Here is a 24,403-nt window from a genome sequence, read left to right as displayed (position 1 = left end):
CTTGGTTATTGGGTGATATGAGTGGATATGGTGACTTTATTCCTGAACAGTCACAGAGTGAAAATGAAAGAATAAAATAACAGTATATTAAATGACAACCCAAATCGCCAAGGAACATATACATGGGGGAGAGGAGTGCAGAACCGTGTGACATTGTACTAGTGAATGATAAAATTATGACATTTAAAGAAATTGACGACAAACAAAATATACTAGATATATTAGATCAAGACCTTATTCAGGTAACAATGAAAATAAAGAGGAATAATAAATGAGAAAAAATAACCAAAAGAAAATATACAACAAATACAAAGGTACTGCAAGAGTATATAGCTACGGTATGTTCACTCTATGGATGGTGAGATAAAGGCAGAAAACAATGTTGAAATTCTAGAACTGATGAATAATTTGATTAAAGGTGAAGACAAAGCCCTCTTTAAGAGTGTATAATAGAAAAATAAATGTATGTAATGGAATGAAAGAACAACCATGGATAAAGCATGACATAAGGATCATAGATTAAGAAGAAACTATAACAAGAGATGAAGGAGAGCGGGCTCAGAAGAAAAAAGAAATACTGTGTCATCTTTCTGTGGACTAAAGGCGAAAGGTACAAAAGATGATAAAAGACGAAATTTAGAAACCTGAAAATGACAGATGAAATCAAAGCAGATAAAACAAACGGAAGGGATATCACAAAACAAATAAGGACAGGTGTTCAAAGTATGAATGAAAATTCTGTTTTATGATGACAGCATTCAGTTGATATGTGAGGAAGCAGAAAGACTGAGGAATACTGGACACAGATATACCCAAAACATGACAATAGAATATGTGAAAGTTGGAACACAAAGGAAAGACAAAAGTATAATACTTAACGTAAAATTCCCATAGTATAGACTACTATTACCGAAACCGAAGTGACTCCCGGAAGAAAAGGTTGATAAATCAAGATCCCAGAAGGTGATAGTTACACCCAACTAAATGTGTATCAAAAAATGCTTTGATGAAGTTAAAAAAGAAAATAGAAAAAATCATGACCAGATGAGTTAAAACCAGAATCTTATAAAGCCTTGCTAAATAGTGAAGATTTATGTAAAATTTTATGAGAATTTCACCTCTGTTGTGGTGAAGACAATAAAATGCATTACACTTGTTTAAACATAATAATAAAGATTTCAAAATGCCCCAAATATCGAAAAATCTAGAAATCCTACTGCTATGGCTTCAGATTCCCTCTCAAATCATCAAGGAAAGAGTCAAAAGGGAAGAGTCATGAAGGGGGATTAGGAGGAGGGTAGGATAGATACAAGGCAGAGACGGTGAAGCAGAAAATAATGGTAGTAGAGAGATGATTTTTTTTTTTTTTTTTTTTTACTGTTGCTTGTGAGCGTTCATCCTACAAACTCAGTGGCAGTCAGTGGGGCTCGAACCCATTTCAGAAGAGTCCTCTCAAACACGCAGCCAAACCAAACCGACCGAGCCATGGAGCCGCCTGGAAGCGGGAGAAAGCTGCCCATCCCATCCCCCCCTTTCCATGACCATCCCGGAAGAGTAGGGTAGAGGAGGAGGAAGACGAGTAGTGGAGGAGGAGGAAAGAGGAGGAAGCAGGAGGATATTGGAGGTGGAAGAAAGAGAGAGCAGGAAGGAGGGCAGTGGAGGAGGAAGAAGAAATAATAAATAAGAGGAAGAAGGAGTGTAGTGGAGGGGGAAAAAAAATTACAAAAAGGAAGGAAGGTAGTGGAGGAGAAAGACGAACGACAAAGGAGGAAGAAGGAGGTTAGCAGAGGAAGAAGACAGAGAAGGAGGAGGTAACAATTCAGAGAGGAACTAGGTGCAAAGAGTAAAGAAATAAATAAGGAACAGGAAGGAGCAGAAAATGGAAGAACCGGGGAAGAAGAAAAGGGTAGAAGTAAAGCACAGTGTAACGTAAAAAAAAATAAAAAGAAAAAGCTACGTAAAAAAAAAGAGGGCTACAAAAAGTTCCAAGACATCAAAATTATTGGGGAGAAGCTGAGGAGGAGGGACCCGCCCAGACAGGTATTCCCCAGTAGGCAAAAAAATATATAAATAACAAAATAAAAAAGGAGGGAAGGAAGGAGAATAAGTAAATAAAATAAACTAATACAAGAAAAAGTATGTAATGAAAATAGAAACATGAGTAAATAAAAATAATAAAGCTAGACAACTAAAAAAGATAATTGAAATAAAGAAGGACAATACATGAATAAAACTACATATGAATATAATAAGGTAAGAGTAAAAGATAAAGAAATAAATACCTACATAAACAAATAAATAAACAAACTAAAGACAGCAGCCAAGAGCAAACAATAGATAAAGCCAAAAAAAAAAACAAGGAAAAAAAAATGTTGAGGAAGAAACACCCTCCTAAACACGCACTCTATAAGGTCTAGAGAGAGAGAGAGAGAAACGATAAATTAACCATTTCAATCCAGTGACTTTATTTTTTTATATTCTTGTAACGTTCAGAAAAAATTATTCAGTTGAAGGAGAGAGATTAAGTTGTGAAAGGATTAATGGAATTTTTTTTTTCTAATCAGTTTGCGCAGATGATGTCTTCGAGGCTTTTAAAAATAATCCTAATCTGAAGTGAGTAGAAATTTAAATAAAGAGCACATCATTGGGCTGAAGAGGCTGAGAAATGAAGTAAATTCAGTACGCACAATAATTTCATTTATAACGAGAGATTCAGTAAAAACATAGAGAACATAAGAATAAAGGAAACTGAGGAAGCCAGACCAGTAGAAAGTAAAGCAATTGAAGACCATGACCCAATAGAAGGTTAAACTAATAAAAAATAAATGAAGAAATAAAGTAAAAAAGTAATGGTAATAAAAGTATAAAAAGGAGGATCAGAAAGAGACACACCCATAGAGGAACTACGTAAGGAAAACTGAATGTAAATAATAAAGAAATACATATACTAGAGAGAGAGAGAAAAAAAAAAAATCGTCACATAGGCAATACACGACACATCCCTATGCAGCACCACTAATATCACACACACACACACACACACACACACACACACACGGAAGGAGCAAAATATATATAAAAGAGAAGAGGAAGAGAGAGACCCTCCTACGTGAATGATAACAAAAGCAAGACACATAAGCCAGACTAATTCAGTAAAAAAAAAAAAAAAAACTATATAGAACAAGAACTAAAAAAAAAAAAATAAACCAGAAAAAAAATAAAAAAAAATAAACCAGAACTAAAAAATAAATTAAATAAACCAGAAAAAACTAAATAATAAAGAAACCAGAAATAGAAAAATAAATAAATAAATAAAAGGTGTTGAGGAAGGAAAAGAGACCCACCTACACAGGATCCCAGTAAGGAAATGAAACTAGATCCAGTGTTCTAGTTAGCTAAGGTGGTGGTTCCCTAACACCTCTTCCTTAGCGATTTATTCCTGCGTTTGGCTCATTAGTTCCTGTATATATTTTACGGAAGCTATGTTAATGAGCCATAAATAAACGTACAAGAAAATAGTGAGGAGAAGAAGAAGAAATTATAAAAAAAAAAAGGCAAAGAAGAAGAAGAAGAAGATGATGATGATGATAATGATGATGATGAGGAGGAGAGGAGATGATGATGAAGATAAAGAAAGAAAAAGAGAGGAAAAATATGAAACAACGAAAAAGATGAGTTAGAAGAAGAAGAACGAAGAGGGGGTGGGATGATGATGATGATGATGTGCTTAACCCCTTAACCGTGGGGCGTCACTTTCGTGACGCTCGGCCACAATGGATCATACCGCGGGGCGTCACTTTTGTGATTCTGTGTTATTTTGAATTATCCCGGGCTCTCAAGTGGTGGCTTGTATCATCTATCAGTACTGCCAATGTCCAACACTAGTCAGCACTCCAAATCTCATCTGTACTCCCATCCATTGTTGACATTTTAGCGATTTTACCCCCTTCGTGACTCCCCTCCCTACCTGCCCTCCATTACCCTCTCCTCTCACCTCCCACGCTGCGCTGCGCTACGGAAATTTCCCCCTGATTTTGCCACAGATTTCATCCATTGAAATAAGCCCTATGCCCTATATTTATACCAAATAATATATACCAAAAAAAGAAACAGGTAAGTGACAGTGTTATACTCCAGAAATTGGCTAATTATCACCTGACAAAACCTCACGTGCATTCATTCGCTACATTACCACGGTAATTTCCCCTTTGATTTATGCCTTGTAATCGATGTCTGTAATAAAAATATATATATCAGAAAGGAAGGGAGAATCCTAACTGACATTTACATTCACCTGGAACTACCTATTTCTTTATTTATTGCCGAGATTTTCTACCTATAAAAAATTAGCCTGTAAGTTAGCAGCAGTCAGCCTAAAGTGTCATTGTCAACCCTTCCCTTCTCAGATAAGCCGCGGCATTTAGTTCCTTGTCCTCCACTGTAGAGAAAACATGTCGCACTCGTGCCCCACCATTCCTGCCGCTTCTGCGCCCATTGCAAAGGGCCCCGTGACCTCTACTCCAAAGAAAAGTGTTGAGGCAAGCAGGAAAGGCCTCACTGACTCTGCAGTGGCACGAGAACTTGCAGAATTGTCCATGATAATGATGGACAGTGACTATGACGATTCGGGTGAATTGTGTGATGAGCCGGGTGAGGTTATCGCGCCAGAAACAGCGACAACAAGTACTTCAACAAGTGAATCAGTGTCTAGCTCCAAGGGAAAGGAGCCTTTAGTGCAGGAAGGACAAGAATTTGGGAAGGGAGTGAAAAAGTGGCGTGTTAGCCCCAGAACAATGCCCCTACGTGACCCAGCCCGCCATGAGTCACGAGTGCATTCACCTCCCCGCTCCCCAAGCCCCGCTTTACTCATCTCGTCATCATCGTCGGCTGAGTTATCACCGGAGTCTTCGTTGTTGGAGTCACCACCAGCAACAACAGTGAAGGCAGGCCGTAGAGGTAGAGGTAGATCTAAGAGAGTGAAAAGTAGTGTAGCTAGTAGGGTAAGGGCTGCTAGTGCTGTACGGCAACCTAGGGTCAGTGAGAGTGACCTTGACAGAGATAAGCCTCCCTCACAGCCAACCTCCACCACCACCACCACCACCCGCCCTCCACCGCCACGACAGGGAATCCTGGACGCCTTCACGTGGACGGAAGGGTCAGATTTTGTCCCCGAAAATCTTGTTTTCGATGAGAGCTCCTCAGGAGTTCAGCCTTCCTTCACTATGGACGAAAATGCTGAGTGTGTCGACTACCTTTTGGCCTTCCTAGATGACGAAGTCATGCAGCACATATGTGATGAGACCAACAGGTATGAATCACAACGTGCTGCTAGTGGTACAGGTGCAGCCAAGATGCAACAGTGGTCCATGCTGGGAGTGCAGGAGCTGTATGTGTTCTTTGCCCTCATGCTTCTTATGCCACACTCCAAGAAGCATGAGTTGGAAGAATACTGGTCCATGGACCCCTTACTACCCTCATCCACCTTCAATAAGTACATGGCCAGAGATCGCTTCCGGAACATCATGGGAAACCTGCACTTTGCCGACAATGATGTACCTTCCCAAACTGACCCACTCTGGAAGATCCGGGAGATTCTGAGCAGAATGAAGGATAAGTTCATGTCATTCTTCCACCCATTTCAGAAGGTTGTCATTGATGAATCCTTGGTTTTGTTCAGAGGACGTCTTCGGTTTGTTCAGTACATTCCAAGCAAACGCCATCGCTTTGGAATTAAGTTCTTTGTACTGTGCGACTGTAAGACGGGGTACATCCTTGACTTCGTCATATATTCAGCCAGCACTCTCGATCTCGATAAAACTCACCCCCTTGGCTTCTCAGGCTGTGTAGTGAAAGTGCTCCTAGAAAAGTATTTTGGTGGGAATCATGTGCTGTATACAGACAACTACTATACAGCACCGAAACTTGCCAAATACCTTTCTGAGCACGGCATTGGCTCCTGCGGCACTGTGAAAAGTAATCGTGCCAACTTCCCCAAATTCCCAGAGGCGGGAACCTTGCAGCGAGGAGACGTGCACCTACGCAAGTGTGAGAAGATGCTGGCAATACGGTGACATGACAAGAGAGTTGTGCACATGCTCACCACCGTACATAAGGGGGAGATGAGAGACAGTGGGAAGGTCGACCGTAGGACAGGCGAACCTGTGATGAAACGTGATGCTGTGTTGGACTATAATATCAACATGCGGCTGTTGGACAAGTCCGACATGATGATTGGTGAGATCGACTGCCTCAGGAAGAATACTAGGTGGTACAGGAAAGTTTTTCTGCATCTCATAGATATGACGATGCTGAACGCCTTCATCCTGTACAAGATGAAGGTAAAGCCACCCAAGTCCTTCTCCCTGAGGTTGTTCACCAGGACTTGTGTCCAGCAGCTGCTGGAAAGATATGGTAGGGTGCAAGCAGCAACTCCAAGGCGCCATCCAGTTACACTTCCCGACCGACTTGAGCAGAGGGCGTATATGGATCGGCACAGACTTGAGCTAATGCCTGCCACAGGGAAAAGGAAGGCTGCGATTCGCAGGTGTCAGGTATGTGCGCATACCACACGCCGCACACCTGAGCATAAACGCACCTCTTGGCAGTGCGCTGAGTGCCAGGTTCCCCTCTGTGTTACCTGCTTCTTCGATTATCACAGCCAGAAGCAGTTCTAACAGTGCAAGTGTGGAAGCAGAATTATATGGAAATAATGTGTAAATAGCAGGTGAAAGCAATGGATGTTCAGTTCATATGATTGAACAATGTATTATAATTTTATCTTACTGAAAGTGACAGTGAAAAACATAGTGTAAGTAAAATAGCAGGGTAAATATTGAAAATAGAATAGAAAATGTAAATAGTAATGTAAGTAATTAGTAATATAAGAATATGAGTACAAATAATTTATGTTATAACAGTGAGAGTTAATCCGTGGCTCTCTACGTATTTTACTGACTGAAAAATTGAATGACTTCAGTGACAATAAACTAATACGACTGAAGGAAACTTATGGAGAAAGACTCCAGATATATATAAGTGTGATATAGTAATAGAAATATAAAGTGTGAGGGGTTTTATGAATAATAAATGACAGAGTGCCTAGAGCGAACTAGGGCAAGTGCGACGATCAGACGCGCTCGTAATTTCCATTGCTTTCACAGTGTTTTTTTTTTTTATAGTATGGATCCCAAACTACTTGAAAATTGTAGAATAGTGTTTATAGTGTTTGTATCTGGCTGTGGTAATCATATTACGGGTTGTCGGGAAGTGTAAAGTGGAGACTTAATTACCCTACTTCAGAGGTCTCCACAAGTCCTACGGTAACGACGAAGGCTCAACAATCATTCCAGGAGGAAGCTGAAGGTATGTGCCATAAGCATATGTAATTTTATTATTCTAGGACTAATAACTGATTTTTGGCAAATATTTTTTGAGAGTCTGTCGGAGCCCAAATAACCCCGCGGGACACGCAAGTCCTTGGTAAACAAGCCCACGGTGTAGGGGTTAAAAGCCCCCGTTATTAATAGTAACACAGCACAGTGGTACATAGGACGGACTGGGTATAAAATATATATACACAACCAGAAAAGAAAGGATGTGAGAGAGAGAGAGAGAGAGAGAGAGAGAGAGAGACCCGCGTAATAATGGAACTTCATTAGCAATCCCAAACCCGGTGGACTGAAGGCTTAAATTCCTCTTCGCCTGCAGTCCACCATCCTTACTTCAGAGGATAGGAAAGCAAATACGAGACGTGTGCATAGCCAGGCAGCAGAACCCTCTAATTATATCGGTGCCACCACATGAAGGCCTCCCTCTCCAACACCACTCCATATGATGAACGAAGCATAAAACAATGTAGTTCAGTGCAAAAAGATGAAAAAAGAACCAGAAGAAAACACCAATAATTAAAAGATAGAGCAAAGTATAAACAAGAAAGGAGGAAGGGAGCGACCTGGCAAAAGAAGATTTCCGTAAGATAATAATAATAATAATAATAATAATAAAACAAAAAAGATTAATTCAACACAATGTATTAACGAAAAAATACGGTACATAAAGGTAACAGGAATTTATGAGAGAAGTATTAAAAAACGGTAAATAACGATAACAGGAAGTTATGAAAAAAAATGCCTAAACAGCAATCCCATAAAGTAATAAAAATACAAAGCAAAAAATGATTAATAATAAAACGATAAGTAAAAACAGGAAATAAAGATAAGAGGAAATCATGGGAGAAGATGACTAAACAAGAATCCCTCAAGGTTGTAAGAATATAAAACAAATTAATTCAGTACAAAGCATTAATTAATAAATAAGTAAATATAAGCATGGAAGGGTAGCAAGAAAATAATGAAAGAAAATGCTCAGACGGAGATTCTTCCAAACAGGAATGTTGTGGGGTTAGAAAAACATGAAAAATAAAGGGTACTATTTCAGTACAAAAGAAATAAAGAATAAGAAATAACAGCTGATAAAAGATAATAGTAAAGCATAAAAAGTAAAAGATGATTAAGAAAATAAAGATCGTCTCAAACAAGAATTTCTCAATGTAAGAAACAAGAAGCAAAACGAAGATTGTTTAAGCTCAAAAGACAAATAAAAGGTAAAACATTAATAAATTTAAAAAATACAAATAAGTCAATGAATAAATAAACATAAGTCAACCTCTTCTCTCCAATACCGTACCGTACTTTCCAGAGTTTCTTGCTATCTTCAGACGATTTTTGAGGAGAGATTTTTCGAACTGGAGGGGTTATACAGAGCCTTCAAAACACCCTCACTAATAAGGTCTTTCCTAAGTTGAATAAAATCACAGCAAGATATAATTTAAAAATGCCACTGGATTGAAAGGGCTAACAAAAAATAACTGCATATCATAAAGAAATAGAGAGAGACTTGTATAGGAAGGAACCCCAAAAGGAAGGACACCAAAACAATCAAGAGACTCATTCAGTTGAAGGAATAAATACAGCATCAGAAAGTAACACCAGACATAAAAAGAAAAAAAAAGACTAATTTAGACTGAGCAATAGACATAACATCAGAAAATGACATTAATGATAGCAAGAAAGCGCAGGGGATGTTTTCTTCTACTTATCGTTTTAGTGTAAGTTGGGGGAGGTGGGTGGACAAGACATGGAGGTGATCTGTTTGCGGTCCCCCCTCCCCGGATTAAGGTGTCCGACTACATATAGATACAGTAGACAGATAGATAGATTAATACAAGATGATGAGGAAGAGAAGCTTATCTATACAGGAACTCCATGAAGTGAGGAAAAGACGAGTAATTAAGTTCAAGAATTAAGACTCGCTGTAGACAATTAAACAAAAACTAGAACAAACAAGTAAATTTAAATAACAGTGAAGAAGACTAGAAAAAGATGTCGGATCTACACAGGAACTTCATTAGATACAGGAAACAAGATACATAAAGCGGACCAATTTAGTACAGACAACAAAGAGAAAACCTGAAATAAAGTCAGGAAAAGGTGTCAGTAGAGCACAGAATGAAGATGCTGAGGAATACAGAGAGCCACCAAAACTGGAATGTCTCTGTATCCGCGTCAGTGCATATCAGGCCTACTGCAGAACCGGACCTACTTCCCGGAAGGATAGTCGTAGGCTCGTATTCTTGCGGTTCAGGAAGCTCCCCAACACCTCTTACCTAGCGACTTATTATTGGATTTGGCTGGTTGATATCCTTTTCGTTTCGTTATTTATTCTGAGTATGGCGATATTGGAAGGATTTATACAACACACACGAGGACAAAAAGGTGTAATAAATAAAATAAGTCGCTTAGGAAATGGTGTTAGGGAGCTTCCTTAAACGATGAGAATAAGGACCGCAGTCAGTTCGAAGCATGAATGGGGGATGGGTGTTTGTGGAAAGAATGATGCATGTTAAAATCGAAATAATGAAATGGGTGTATTTACTAGAAAACAAAAAATCATACTCAAAAATAACTGTTTAGATGTAGAGATTAAAAAAAAAAAAGTGTAGAAACCAGAGATGAAAACACACACACACACACACACACACACACACACACACACACACACACACACACACACACACACACACGAGAAATAGGTGCAGTACCCAGAGATGAAAACACACACACACACACACACACACACACACACGAGATCATTTGGGATGGGAGGAGGTTCAGAGCGCTATTTCCACTGCTATATTTCACCAATTGTAAACACTTTTTGAGAGTGCAGAATGTCGTAATGGGTATAGAACTCTGAATCTTCTTCCATCCCAAGTATATGTTTTTTTCATCTCTCGTTTTTGCATTTTTCCATCGTGACATTTAAGCAATCATTTTATAACATTTTTCCTCAAGTTTATGGTGTATGTTATGGGAGATATACGTAAAATAAAATGCTTAAGTGTAATGGGGCAACAAGAATCCGCGGAGTTTTCAATATTCTGAGAAGAGGTCTGAGTGCTTGAGAAAGTTTACCGGCTGAAACTCGCGTACTGTAGCTTGAATGCTGTTCTAAGTAGGAAAAGAAACATCCTTGCGAAGGCTTTCGGGGATCTGCGTGTGGCTTTGCACTTAACAGTAAAGGTATTTTAGTATGTATGCTTGAATCTGGACCTCTCAAGCGTTTTGGTATTGTGCCATTATGCTCTATGTACAGTCGGCCACAGTGCTGGCTGTTACAGTCAGCGTTACAAACTCCAGTTCTCTGATATTCTCGAACCTGGTTTTTCGAATTATGGCCTCGAAGCGTCTCAGTCGTGAGAAAGTGAGAAGGTGTAGGGGAAGGAAGGGAGAGAGAGGTAAGGGGGGAGGAGAGGGAGGACAGAAACAGTAGAGGGTAAAATAGCATACAGTGAACCAATGTAAGATATAGCTTTTATATATAAGGTATGAAGTGCAATTAACGTAATTAGTGACAATGAGATATTACATGACATTCAAATTGACCAGTGTTTTGTAAAATTCCCTGTAACACACGTAATAATAGCGATAAAGAAATGTTTCTGAGAGAACATTTACTCTACAGAGCTTTCTTAACATTGCCACAAATGTTTGTCCGTAATAAAACCAAAATTTATGGTAACAGACGCACATAACAACATTCTGTTTTTTTCCTCTGTCCCATGATTGCATGAAATTCTTACTACCTGGTTAAGGTGGCCAGTGTAATAACTTTAATGTTAGCTATGGAGGTGAAAAGAGATGGCGGGTCTCGTTCACTGTTTGCCAGCATGGCTCAGGCAATATATAAATCTCAGTCAAAGTTGTTTATACTATAACATCAATAAAACAAGTATAATCGAGCAATTAATCCATACCCCTAATCGCTCTGCAACACAAGTTACTTTAAAGTATTGTATGAACACCATTTGATCGTAGCTTGAGGGAGTTCACCCCTCCCTGGTCATCTGGTAACAAGGTGAAAACGATCATTTTCATACTTAATAAAAGCCATTACCAACAACTGCTGTGTCCAAAAACGCTATGAAAGGCAGTATGAGTATGATGCAACTTTAACATCTAACCTAGAGTGTATAATACTAACTGTTATAACCGGTATTTACGTATTGTCACGATAAACACGTTTCGTATTAACCAAATTGGCAACTGTGAACTGTCATCTTATCAAGAGATATGTTATCGTTTTCACACTGATAAACATACCCACTCTTAATGTTTACTACAGAACATATGACCCAGATAATAATAATAAACTAAAGATAGTAGTAGCAATACGGTTAATAAAGATTAAATATAGGAAACACGGAAATGGCTGCTGTGAAACCAGCCAATCACATCTCCAGATATCCTTCGATCCAGCCAGTCACAGCTAAACAGAGTTATTCTGATGATTCAGGCATTGCGAGAAAACAGTACTTCTCAGCTCGCACCATGGCAACTCCAACAAGACGGGCCAGATCGGTTATTCCATTCGGACCATTGCACAGCGCGTCGGTGTATCTCCTACCACGGTGACAAAGTGGATCAAGAGGAATGAGGAAACCGGTGATCTAACAGACCTTGGTTAGAAAATTTAGTTTAATGTAAAAATATTGTTATATCATAATGCTTGTGATATGAAATCATTCGTATTTATAATAACCTTAATAAATATGCTAAAAGCTAATATTTTCGGTTATTGTCTATAGTCATTCCAGAAAGGAGAACACGTTCACAGGTGACAACTCCAGATGAAGACGCAGCTATACAACGTGCTGTGGAGGACGACCCAGTTACTAACGCCGTTAGGATCCGTGAACAGCTGCAGCTGAACGTGTCAGCAGAGACCGTCCGACGGCGCTTACACAGGTCAGTGAAACACCACAGGGTTCCGGCTGTGAAGGAATGCCTCACTAACCAGCACCGCGCAGCCAGGCTCGCCTTTGCTCGTCAGCATGTGGAAAAAGATCTTGAATTCTGGTCACGTGTGGTGTTCGCCGACGAGAAGACTTTCTGCAGCACCAACCATGATAAAATTCATTTATGGAGATCCAATAATACAAGGTATGCATAAAAAGATATTATATGATACAGGACCATATGACCATGTACTAACAAAATGACGTTTACTTATATAACCACACAGCGTGCACAAGCACAATGAGTCATGTTTGCAAAATATCTAGTGTATAACGTTCGAGAAAATACTGTTGGTTTAATTATAATATCACTACATTTTAATAGGTATTTAAGCGTATTATGAATTAATGCGTCACCAGTAGATATGGAATGAGTGATTTATTGGAACAGTCTTATCATAATCTCGGAGATCAAAGTCTTCCCTCCTCTTCTTTCCCTCGCCCTCCCCACCACCTCTCCCTCCTTCCCATCCCTCTCTTCATTCACTTGTTTCTCTCTCCCAGTCATTTCCCTCTCTCCCTTCTGTCCCATCCCTCCACTAGTCCACCATAAAGTGGCACCATTACAAAACGAGATACTGAACACAAATTTTGCATATCAGGGTACTCGTGATGTTGTTAGAGATGTCTAACCTCTTTAACGAAGATTATATTACCTCATGAAGGGAACGTTATATATTTTACAGATGTGTTAACTCAGTGTTCATTAGGGTGTCACTTCCATCCCAGTGGCAATCAGATACTAATGTATCCATCTATCTATTTATCTCAAAGATCTCATATGGGATCACTTTTTCTCCATGCTCGCAACAAAATATGAATAAAGTGGTCTATTTATTCTAACGAATCAAAAGTAATCATTCCTCGTAGTACGCTATGATTACAAGTTACAACAATCTTTAGATTACTTGTATATCATAGTAAGATAAAGTATGATAGCTGGTATTGTTTTCATTACAGATCTCAACGCAGGCACATATATGAGGAGGCGCGCAGTGGACACGTGACCGTCAACGTGTGGGGCTGGTTATCCATCCACGGAAAGGGCGACGTGACAAGGATTGAGGGGAGGTTTAATGCAGATAAATATATAGAGATTTTGGATAATTTATTCCTTCCCTCTCTCCAGGAGCGGCCCCTACCATTCCCTGCCGGTCCCATTGTATTTGTCCACGATCGCTGCCCGATACACACTGCCCACAGAGTCCAACAGTGGTTTGAGGCCAGAGAAGACCTGCAGCTGTTAGATTGGCCTAGCAAGGGGTGCGATATGAACCCCATCGAGAATATTTGGGCCAACATTGTCAACTGCTGGGAAGTGGAGAACGAGCGAACACCAGAGCGACTGATGGCTCACACTCGGGCGCAATGGGAAATGTTCCGGCAGAAGGCTGAAATCGTCCGCAACCACGTCCCCTTCATGCTGGACAGACTCAGGGCGGTGATTGAGAAGGAAGGCTGATAGACAAAGTACTAGTAATGAAGTAATGAATAAGAAATATAAATTATTATTTTTTTTAACATCCCTCTATCATTATTGCCATAAACTTTATATAATGGTTGTTGCATATCAGTATCATTTACATGTATAATCATACACGTAATAAAAAGGGGAATGTTATGAACGGATTTTATTTAGAAATACTGCAGCAATGTCAAAATAGATATAAATTCACACATGTTTGAAAAATTATGTAGCACAGCAAAAGTCATTCATAAAGTTAAGAGTGGGTATGTTTATCAGTGTGAAAAAGATAACATTTCTCTTGATAAGATGACAGTTCACAGTTGCCAATTTGGTCAATACGAAACGTGTTTATCGTGACAATACGTAAATATCGGTTATAACAGTTAGTATTATACACTCTAGGTTAGATGTTAAAGTTGCATCATACTCATACTGCCTTTCATAGCGTTTTTGGACACAGCAGTTGTTGGTAATGGCTTTTATTAAGTATGAAAATGATCGTTTTCACCTTGTTACCAGATGACCAGGGAGGGGTGAACTCCCTCAAGCTACGATCAAATGGTGTTCATACAATACTTTAAAGTAACTTGTGTTGCAGAGCGATTAGGGGTATGGATTAATTGCTCGATTATACTTGTTTTATTGATGTTATAGTATAAACAACTTTGACTGAGATTTATATATTGCCTGAGCCATGCTGGCAAACAGTGAACGAGACCCGCCATCTCTTTTCACCTCCATAGCTAACATTAAAGTTATTACACTGGCCACCTTAACCAGGTAGTAAGAATTTCATGCAATCATGGGACAGAGGAAAAAAACAGAATGTTGTTATGTGCGTCTGTTAACATAAATTTTGGTTTTATTACGGACAAACATTTGTGGCAATGTTAAGAAAGCTCTGTAGAAGAAACATTTCTTTGTTTATCACTATTATTAAAGTCTGTTACAGGGAATTTTACAAAACACTGGTTAATTTGAATGTCATGTAATATCTCATTGTCACTAATTACGTTAATTGCACTTCATACCTTATATATAAAAGCTATATCTTACATTGGTTCACTGTATGCTATTTTACCCTCTACTGTTTCTGTCCTCCCTCTCCTCCCCCCTTACCTCTCTCTCCCTTCCTTCCCCTACACCTTCTCACTTTCTCACGACTGAGACGCTTCGAGGCCATAATTCGAAAAACCAGGTTCGAGAATATCAGAGAACTGGAGTTTGTAACGCTGACTGTAACAGCCAGCACTGTGGCCGACTGTACGTGACGTCATTTGAATCTGAGCCATCTCCACTTATAATCAAGGCAGCGATTACTGATGTGCGTTAAGGTCTATATATGCTATTGGTAGAACTGAGTGGGTGCAGACACATGCAGACACGTGAAAGGGCAAGCTTCCAGCAACCACTTTTAATATTCGCCGCGGTTTAACAGCATCGCAAGACGAATATGCTACTGATCGAGCCAGCGCCTTTCGTAACGTAAGAAATATCTAAAAAATAAAAACAGTTAATAAAATAAAACAGGAGTCGTAATAAATAGGAAGGAAAACAGGCACCAAACTACTGTACAGAGGAAATATTTAGGGTACGAAAAACACGAGGGAAAAAGAGGCGAATTCAGCACAAAGGACCAATATAAAATGAAAAACAAGAATAAATCATAACAGTAATGTATAAACAAGATAAAGAAGAGACCATCCCAAATAGTAACCCCATTGGGTGAAAAAAAAAAAAAAAAAAAACGAAATATTAAGCGGGATAATTCAGTACCGTACAAAGATCTCCATAAAACGAGAGAGAGAGAGAGAGAGAGAGAGATGAATAACAGCGATTCAGTATAACGTTTGTCACGGAGAACCAGAAAATAAATAAGAACAAGTATAACAGGAAGCTAGGGACTCACTCAGACAGGATCTTCAAAGGATGACACACACACACACACACACACACACACACACACACACACACACACACACACACACACACACACACACACACAAGATGGATAACGGTGACTCAGCACAACGGGTCATCATTCAAACCTCCCCCCAAAAAGTCTTGATTATAGCAGGAAGACAAGGACTCGCTCTAACGCGAAGGGCGGAAGATCAGAAAAACACGAAGATTAGAGAAAGAAACACACACACACACACACACACACACACACACACACACACACACACACACACACACACACACACACACACACACACAAACCCAGAGAGAGAGAGAGAGAGAACCGGCCAAACAGGAACTAGACAAAGGTCAGTGCTTCTTCCTCACGTCGTCCATGGGGGGGGGAGGGGCGGAAGCGCGTACAGGGATCTAATTCAGACTTTTTGTCTGAACCATTTCAGTCCGATGACGAGATTTTTGTTTTATTCTATTTCTGCTTCATTTCACTTATAATTTATTCCTGACATTTTATTACTTTACATTTATAATCATTTGTGTTCATAAGTGAGTTATTTACATTTATTTATACTTATTTTCTTATATTTATGTACAGTACATGTACATTATTTATATTTAAATATATCTTAATATTTTTATACAGAACTTCATATAATCAAAATTATTTACCAGCTGTCTTTAGTTCAAATCTCTTGAAACCGATGACGAAATTTTGATTTCATTTTTCTTACTTTATTTTCCTGTTTTTTTTTTTATTCTATTATTGCCTGGAACAGTTCCAGAGAAAGCTTGTATTTTAAGATGTTAATAAATGTTGTATCAAACTCTTCCAGTTAAAAAAGCATTCTTAAGTTAATAAACTTGGCTGAAAATTGAAAAATATAGAATGCGTCATCGAATGAAAGGTGTTGAGTTGCTTTTGTTTATATTTCTATCTCAACACATCACGATATAAACAATTCAAAAAATTATACACACACACACACACACACACACACACACACATATATATATATATATATATATATATATATATATATATATATATATATATAATGTGTCCGACTCGACTCTGGGCATAGGCTTCACAGCCTGCTTCCAAGGCCCAGTAGTCCTCCTTCATACTATACACCTCTACATGTCACCACTTCAACGCTAACACCCACCATCCATACTGAATACATGCTAGGGCTGTCTCATACGGGACTGGTGTGTTGATATTAGCTGGGGTATTTTTACGACATGTCGGCAGGTCTTCTTGTAGATCAGTGAAGTCTGTTTTTATTAAATTCAAGTCCTTAAACTGTTCCCTGCCCCAGCGAGGATTTGAACCTGGGTCCGGTAGGACCGCAGGCCACTTCTCTACCGACTGAGCTACCGCCTCAGAAATGAGGAGAGAAGACAAAAGGTAAAAACTCTCGATAAACATAAATTACAAAATATGAAAGAATGGACGATTTCTGGCAACGATGGTACTGATGTAAAATATGCATATACCGAAGCGATATAAGTAACGTACATTGAAAAGAATGCTAAGATACATGCAGACTAAATCGCTAAGGAAGAGGTGCTAAGGAGCCTCCTATGCCACTTAGTGTATGGCTCAGTATTTCATAACTCAGCCATTCACTACGTTCGGTGGTAACCATGGAACCAACTAATGAGTGATGGCTCAGTGGGTTAAAGAGCACCAGCAATATTGAGCCTGTAAGGTTTATGGAGGTGTGGCTGGATATTACATCATACATAATGCCAGAGGGGCGAGTAAGGCTGGTCACCGAAGCCTTAAATGTCGGGAAACAGTAGCCTAACCTCGGGCTTCTACACTCCTGATGGGACAAGAAAAAAAGTGGATAACAGATGGATGGGTGGATGGATGGATGGTTGAATGGATGGATGGGTGGGTGGATGAATGGGTGGAAGGGTGGATGAATGGATGGCTGGATGGATGAATGGATAGATGGATGATTGACTGATGGGTGGATGGATGGAATATATAGACTTAATTATGGTAAGAACTGCCTAAGATTCTTCGTGAATCCGGGGCCAAGGAGTGTGGAAAGAAGTGGGCGAGGAATGTGCTAAGATATGGCCAATTTGGGGGGGGGACAGTGTCCTGTTTGGCCGTGGTGGGCGGGGTATTTCATGAGAGGGTGACGAACTCTCTCTCTCTCTTTCTCTGTATGAATGAATGAATGTATGTATGTACTGTATGTATGTATGTGCGCGCGTGTGTATATGTTAGTGTTAGTCTGTGTGTATGCGTCAGAGAGAGAGAGAGAGAGAGAGAGAGAGAGAGAGAGAGAGAGAGAGAGAGAGAGAGAGAGAGAGAGAGAGAGAGAGAGAGAGAGGAATCCAATATAAGGATGGCTGGGCCTATGTTTTCCAAGAGTCGATGAACTACTAACACCAAGAGTATCAGATGTACTCCTATATTATCACGATATCTTCTCCAGACAGGTTAAATGGCTTCCTGGAGTACTGGAGACCATCTAGCTTGTCACTCAGTTTAGTCACTTGAAGGTTGCGCCACACTGAGTAAGTGGATGGTGAGCGCCCCACCGATTATATATCAAATCCTTTCCCATGATGACTTTCAATATATTTCGTTTTTGCTACAGTCAAATGATATTGAGTTTGGGATCAACCTTTCGTGGACGAAATGGGGTGAAGGTCACACACGTAACTAATAAGCCTAGGACAGGTAAATAACACACATACAAACTAGATTTTTTTTTTTTTTCAGTGACTAGGTATAATTTTGTTGTGGGCTACTTGCAGTGTACATAGATTAAGTCGTTGAGCTCCACCAAAGACTTACCTGGCGATATCTTAAGTGTTGCGGAACGGCTAAATCTGCTGGTGTGGGCGTGGGTGCGACAGTGGGAGTTGGAAATGAATTAATGACGCAGGATAGACACTGTTGACGCCCGCCGGAGTGGGAGAAGAGTTATATATGAGTCATTCTGTATTACTGTTGTTATAAGCAGACGATTTTACCCAGCTTAGGGGAGACTTTCCAAACTGAACGAATTAGACGTAGCATTCATTAACCCCTTCCATATAAGAACATTTTATTTTCGCAAGTTAAACAATTTTAAAGGTAAAATAATAATAATAATAATAATAATAATAATAATGGATGCAATAGAGTACGTAAGGATGTAGAAACTGAGCAGAACTATCCTAATATACTCAAAAAAATTTATTCATCTTAGGAGAGAATTGTCGAACAGGTGTTGTACCGTGTAATGATAGGCCTACAGGGTGGTACATACATTACGCTCCTCTAGAACTAGCAGGTGAATTCTCCTGCGTTGCGGGGATGGCCCAGTCAGCGTTATCAGAGTCTGGGTACCATTATTTATTCATTTCTAATTCACATTGCTACACCAGCAGACTGAGCCGTCCCCCACAACACATGAGATACAACCAGGCGAGTTTCTAGTGAAGCGAGCGCTATTTACGGACGGTCTTGTATTATTCAGTAGCCTATTCAATAAGAGAGGCTTTTCTTAAGTTAACTAAAATCGTCTAGAAGCAGCAGGAATAAATAAAACGGCACCAAAAAGTGAAATTTAGGCAAAAGTAGCCAATAATCTCCATTTTTTAAAAATCGCTTTGGAGTGATTTTTTCGAAATGAAGAAGTTATATAGGGTGGGTTGTAAATAGCGCTCTATTGCTGGTGTGGGCGTGGGTGTGACAGTAGGAGTAGGAAACGGGTATATGATGAAGGATAGACACTAATATAAATATAGTGTTTAGTACCAATTTCCATACGAGAGACCTTTCCTAAACCACTAATATCATCTAGATGTAGCAAGAATAATAATACCGGTAATAATAAAACTCAGGAAGCTGACGTTGAGTAAAAGTAGCCCTAATTCCAGAGCGAGGTGGGTCCTAGTGTGTCATTAGCAAAGAGGCCCCAAGTACAATAACACAGGATATAGGTAGAATATTAAGGAGCGAGGATACAAGAAAAATATCAGGAAATGGATACTGCGAAAATGTCACCTGATTCTAGCGATTGGTAATAACGGTGAAATGTGGATGTGATGCAATTGGCGGTTTTCCTAGCTAATAGAATTGATTTTTTGTTTCGCCCAAACCCGGTCTGTCAGGCCGAGCAGAACTATCGACCGTAGGCAAGTAATAGTCTCTATGGGGGCATCCTTCATATACAGTGCAGTACATACTCCGTGCAGGGAAGCGGCACCCTCATGTAGAAGACATCACCCTACTAGGGTCGGATCCGGGTCCTTCCCACGGCGAGGTGCAGGGAAGAGTGAGGAGGCTTTACTCCTGGGTGAACGCCGCAGCTGCTTTGCTCCAATCGGGGTACACAGAGCCATCAAGCATAGTCTCCTCGTCAGCTAAACGTTATTGGATTCAAGATGGTTACACGTGTTTGCAGTTTCCTGTACCCTTTTGCATACGAGATAGCAAAATAAGAAAGCGTGGACTTGTTTATGTATTTAATTATATGTTTTTGTATTTTATATTGAAGGATTCTTTTGGCTTAACGTCACTGGGCACAGGTTACAAGTGTCTGCCATTTCCTGCATCGTCTGGTAGTGGAATAATGCTGTACCTGTGGTGTGGGATTTTCTCTGTATCTGTTTATTGCTCATGTTACCTATTTTGTACTTTTATGAATAGATTTCCTTGGCCAGACGACATTGAGAAGATACTAATGCGTCGCTTTATACCCATGATTTTTTTTTTTCTTATTAACATACTGCTATAGCGTTAGTTTATTTTTCTTATTATTTAGCTTCGTATTTTGTTTGTGTAAATTGCCTGAAAAAATCACTGGATATCATTGTAGTATGTGTATAAATATCCATATCCCTCTCATTTATTTTGTATAGTGTGTGTGTGTGTGTGTGTGTGTGTGTGTGTGTGCGTATTATCATGCATGTCTAAAGCTACATCTGAATCAGGTAGTAGTGACGTCAACACGTTTTTAAGGTTCGTTCTTTCCCACAAGGTATAAAGGTGAATGTCTTCCTGAATGTCAAAGTACCAGAACACATAATGGATAAACTACTGGCTGGCTGTCCACTACTTCCTTGATTCCTTCTTGGATATTGTATTGCCATCCTCCTTTTGTTGAGAGAGAGATCAAGGTCAGAGTGTGGTCTTTTGCTTTGCCTCTTTCTTTCTCTCTGTCTGTCAGTCAATAAATCAGTCTACATATACACCTGCTCTTTTACTCTCACTCTCTCTCTCTCTCTCTCTCTCTCTCTCTCCAATGTATATTGAAGCAAGGAGCACAAGTTTATATCATCTTATCAGGGATGCTAGTGTTTCCTATATGGCAGTGTGTGTGTGTGTGTGTGTGTGTGTGTGTGTGTGTGTGTGTGTGTGTGTGTGTGTGTGTGTGTGTGTGTGTGTGAGAGAGAGAGAGAGAGAGAGAGAGAGAGAGAGAGAGAGAGAGACGTGTGTGGGTAGAATGAGTAAGCATGTGAGAACGAAATATAGGTATGGTTTAGCTGCAGAATTGGAATGGGTTAACATTATAAGAAGCTTAGCAGTAGTAGTAACATTGGCCTTCCAGCAGTAATGGTTTAACAGAAGTGGGTGTGGTTTAACAGTAGCAGTGATGTGGTTTAAAACTGTAGTGGGTTAACAGTAGAAGTGGTTTAATGGTAGTAGTGGGTGTGGTTGAACGGTAGTAGTGGGAGTGGCTTAATAACAGTGGTGGGTGTGGTTTAACAGTAGTAGATGGTGTGGCTTAACAGTAATAGAGGTTGAATAGTACAGTAGTAGTGGCTTAACAGTAGGGGTGGGTTAACAGTCGCAGTAGTCTGACAGTAGTAGTATGAGTTAATAGTAGTGGTGGTGTAACAGTAGGTGTGGTTTATATTTTGAGGGCATGGTTTGTGTCCTGAGGGTTTGTTTTGAAGCATGTTTTTAGATTCGGGAGAATATTTTGGAACGGCCATGTCTGTTGGTCCCTCCCTAAGGATTTTCGGAGGCAGAGCATTTTACCCCGTAGACTTTAGCGACTCCCAGGATTACGGTTCTCATGATCTAGTATAGGACAAGTATTTTTTTTAATTGTTAAGTGAATGTCCATTATTAAAGGTAAAAGAGGTGAAGGAAAGAGAAATGGGGGATGTGAGTGAAACTACGTTTGAAAAGGTGGAGGGAAGGACGTAAGAAAAGAGGGAAGGAAATAGGTAAGGAAGAAAGGAAGAAATTAAGGAGAGGGAAGAGGGAGGGAAGGACGCAAAGAGAGGGGGGTGCCAGTGGGAAGACAGTGGGAAGGAAGAAAGAAAGGAAGGAAGGAAGGAAGGAAGGAAAGGAAGTGAAGGAAGAGGATGAAGAGGAATTTAGGAAAAAGAGATGCACGGAAGTAAAGAAGGAAGGAAGGAAGGAAGGAAGACTTGAAATAGAGGAAAGAAGGAGAGTAAAATCGAAAGAGAAAGTAGGGACAGATACAAGGAAGGACAAAAGGTTAGGCGGAACACAAATGAAAGGAAAGATGAAATGAAGGTCGGAATGACGGAAGGAAGATAGAATGGAAGGAAGGAAGACAGGACTGAAGAAAGGAAGAGAAGTTGAAGGATAAATGGACGGAAGGCATAAAGGAGAGAAAAAATAAAGGGTGGGAAGAAATAAGGATGGAGTGAAAGCAATACTGAAAGCCGAACTGTTAGTCACAAAGCTTAACAATTTAATATCTAACATGCCAAATTTCTGTAGACTGGAAAGAATGATGATAGACCCAGTTTTCACAACTATCTAAAGAGAACAGTAATTAAATGGATCACTACTAAATCCAAGCACGAGAGCTGTTAAATGTGACCCGGTGGACTGCAGGCTAAAGATGTCCTTCCCTTGCAGCCACCATCCACTTTTCAGGGGAGAAGGAAGTAGATGAGGGACGTTTGTCTAACCAGGCAGTTAATACGCCTAGTAATATCGGTGCCACTACATGAAGGTGTCCTTCACTCTATAACAACAAGCATAGATATGATAATGTTGGAATTAATGATAACCGGAAGGAACAGCATTGTCTGTATGTTCCTTCCTGGTATCTGTCAGCTTAACCTTTGTACTAATGGCCAGTTCTTTAAGCTTTGACTGCGCTAGTATTGCCTTCTGTGTTTTTGCTACATGTACTGTACCTGAGTTTTAATACGAGTTTTGCTAGAAATTTTATATACTGTTCCACAAAGTGGTTAAGATGTATGTACACAGCCTCTAGAAAAATAGGAAGGGTTAGATTTATGCCTGTCCATGGCACAAGGGAAAATATATGCATTCGTAAAATCGACAGTACAAATTCGTTTCATGTTTCCATGTATGATACGAATCTGCCACTCTGTTATATGCAAGAAATTTATTCCAAGCCAGTCAGTGAATAATTATATATGCAGTTATTCAAAGCACATTCATTAACAGACTACCATATAGTGTTACCAGATCACAGACAAATATCATACAGAGAAACGTGAAGGGAAATTCTGCTGTCGACTGCACATCTGTATGATTTTTTAAAAATTCTTCCACTCTACAAGACGAGCCACAACAATCGATTTGTGTCTCTAGAATGGAGATTTCTTCACTTTAAGGTAAACTAAGGATTCCATGAAAGACGATTCTCATAACTATAGTTCTTTCCTCTTGACTTGGCCCAGATTTTGTCCTTTGCAACTTATTTCGCGTTGGTCAGTAGGTAAAGAAAATGCTACGGGTCTACATTTGCTTCATAGCACTTTTTCTCTACTAGCATCATATTTCTAGTGTTAATCTATTGTTAGAATTCAGCATTCAAGATGGAAAGGATTTTAGCCCAAACTGGAGTCAAAAGGGTACAATCACTCTGTAAGTCACAAAATCAACCTCAGATTCAGTTCCCCCGCAGTACATAACTCTCTCTCTCTCTCTCTCTCTCTCTCTCTCTCTCTCTCTCTCTCTCTCTCATTACTTAACCCTGGTCTTTAGTCTCGTACATGCGAGTCATTATCTCCTTCGCCTTTTCAGCCACGACCTTCAGTTCGACCCCTGGGTACACACACACACACACACACACACACACACACACACACACACACACACACACACACACACACACACACACACCATCTCAATTTCCTTTACCTTCCAGCATTTTTATTTTTACAATTTCAGTACAATGTCTTTTTTTTTTTTAGCTTTTATTTGAGACGGTTAACTCCATCCAAGAAAATGTTAACCCATGTGCTTAAACTCTTCAATCCGATGACGCATTTTGTAGTTTTATCGTGTCATCTCAAAGCAATTTTCTTTTTTTTTTTTTTTTTTTTACATAAGGGAGGTTTTGTAAACAGGATAGGTTTATTATAGCTTTCAATAGCCCCCTCACTGCTATACTATGTTCACTTTCACTTGGCCTAAAACTGCCCCCTCTCTTTCTCCGTCTTCAATGCTGAGCTGTAACAAGAGACAAACACTAGAATATGTTACCAGCCACGAAGAAATTCAGTGGAGAGCATGTAAAGTAGTATCACTGACTATTTCTGCTGTGAGATACGTAAACACACACACACACACACACACACACACACACACACACACACACACACACACACACACACACACACACACACACACACACACACACACACAAACAGCAAAAGAGCGAAAATCGAGGCTAAGTTAAAGT

General features: G+C 39.7%; 1 protein-coding gene across 1 annotated transcript in view; it reads left to right on the top strand.

Moving 5' to 3' along the window:
- Positions 1-24,403, top strand: part of LOC145416719 (lipase 3-like) — a 108,223-nt gene that overhangs the window by 2,122 nt on the left and 81,698 nt on the right. Inside the window, exons 2-4 of the mRNA XM_080285649.1 lie at positions 11,854-12,020; positions 12,146-12,305; positions 13,316-13,796. Of these exons, the coding sequence (XP_080141775.1) occupies positions 11,854-12,020; positions 12,146-12,305; positions 13,316-13,796 (808 nt within the window). The remainder of the gene's footprint in view (positions 1-11,853; positions 12,021-12,145; positions 12,306-13,315; positions 13,797-24,403) is intronic.

This window comes from Coenobita brevimanus, chromosome 107, assembly GCF_032717465.1.
Source record: "Coenobita brevimanus isolate Jiangsu-jjx chromosome 107, ASM3271746v2, whole genome shotgun sequence".
Classification (NCBI taxonomy): domain Eukaryota; kingdom Metazoa; phylum Arthropoda; class Malacostraca; order Decapoda; family Coenobitidae; genus Coenobita; species Coenobita brevimanus.
This window is presented reverse-complemented; position numbering and strand designations above follow the sequence as displayed.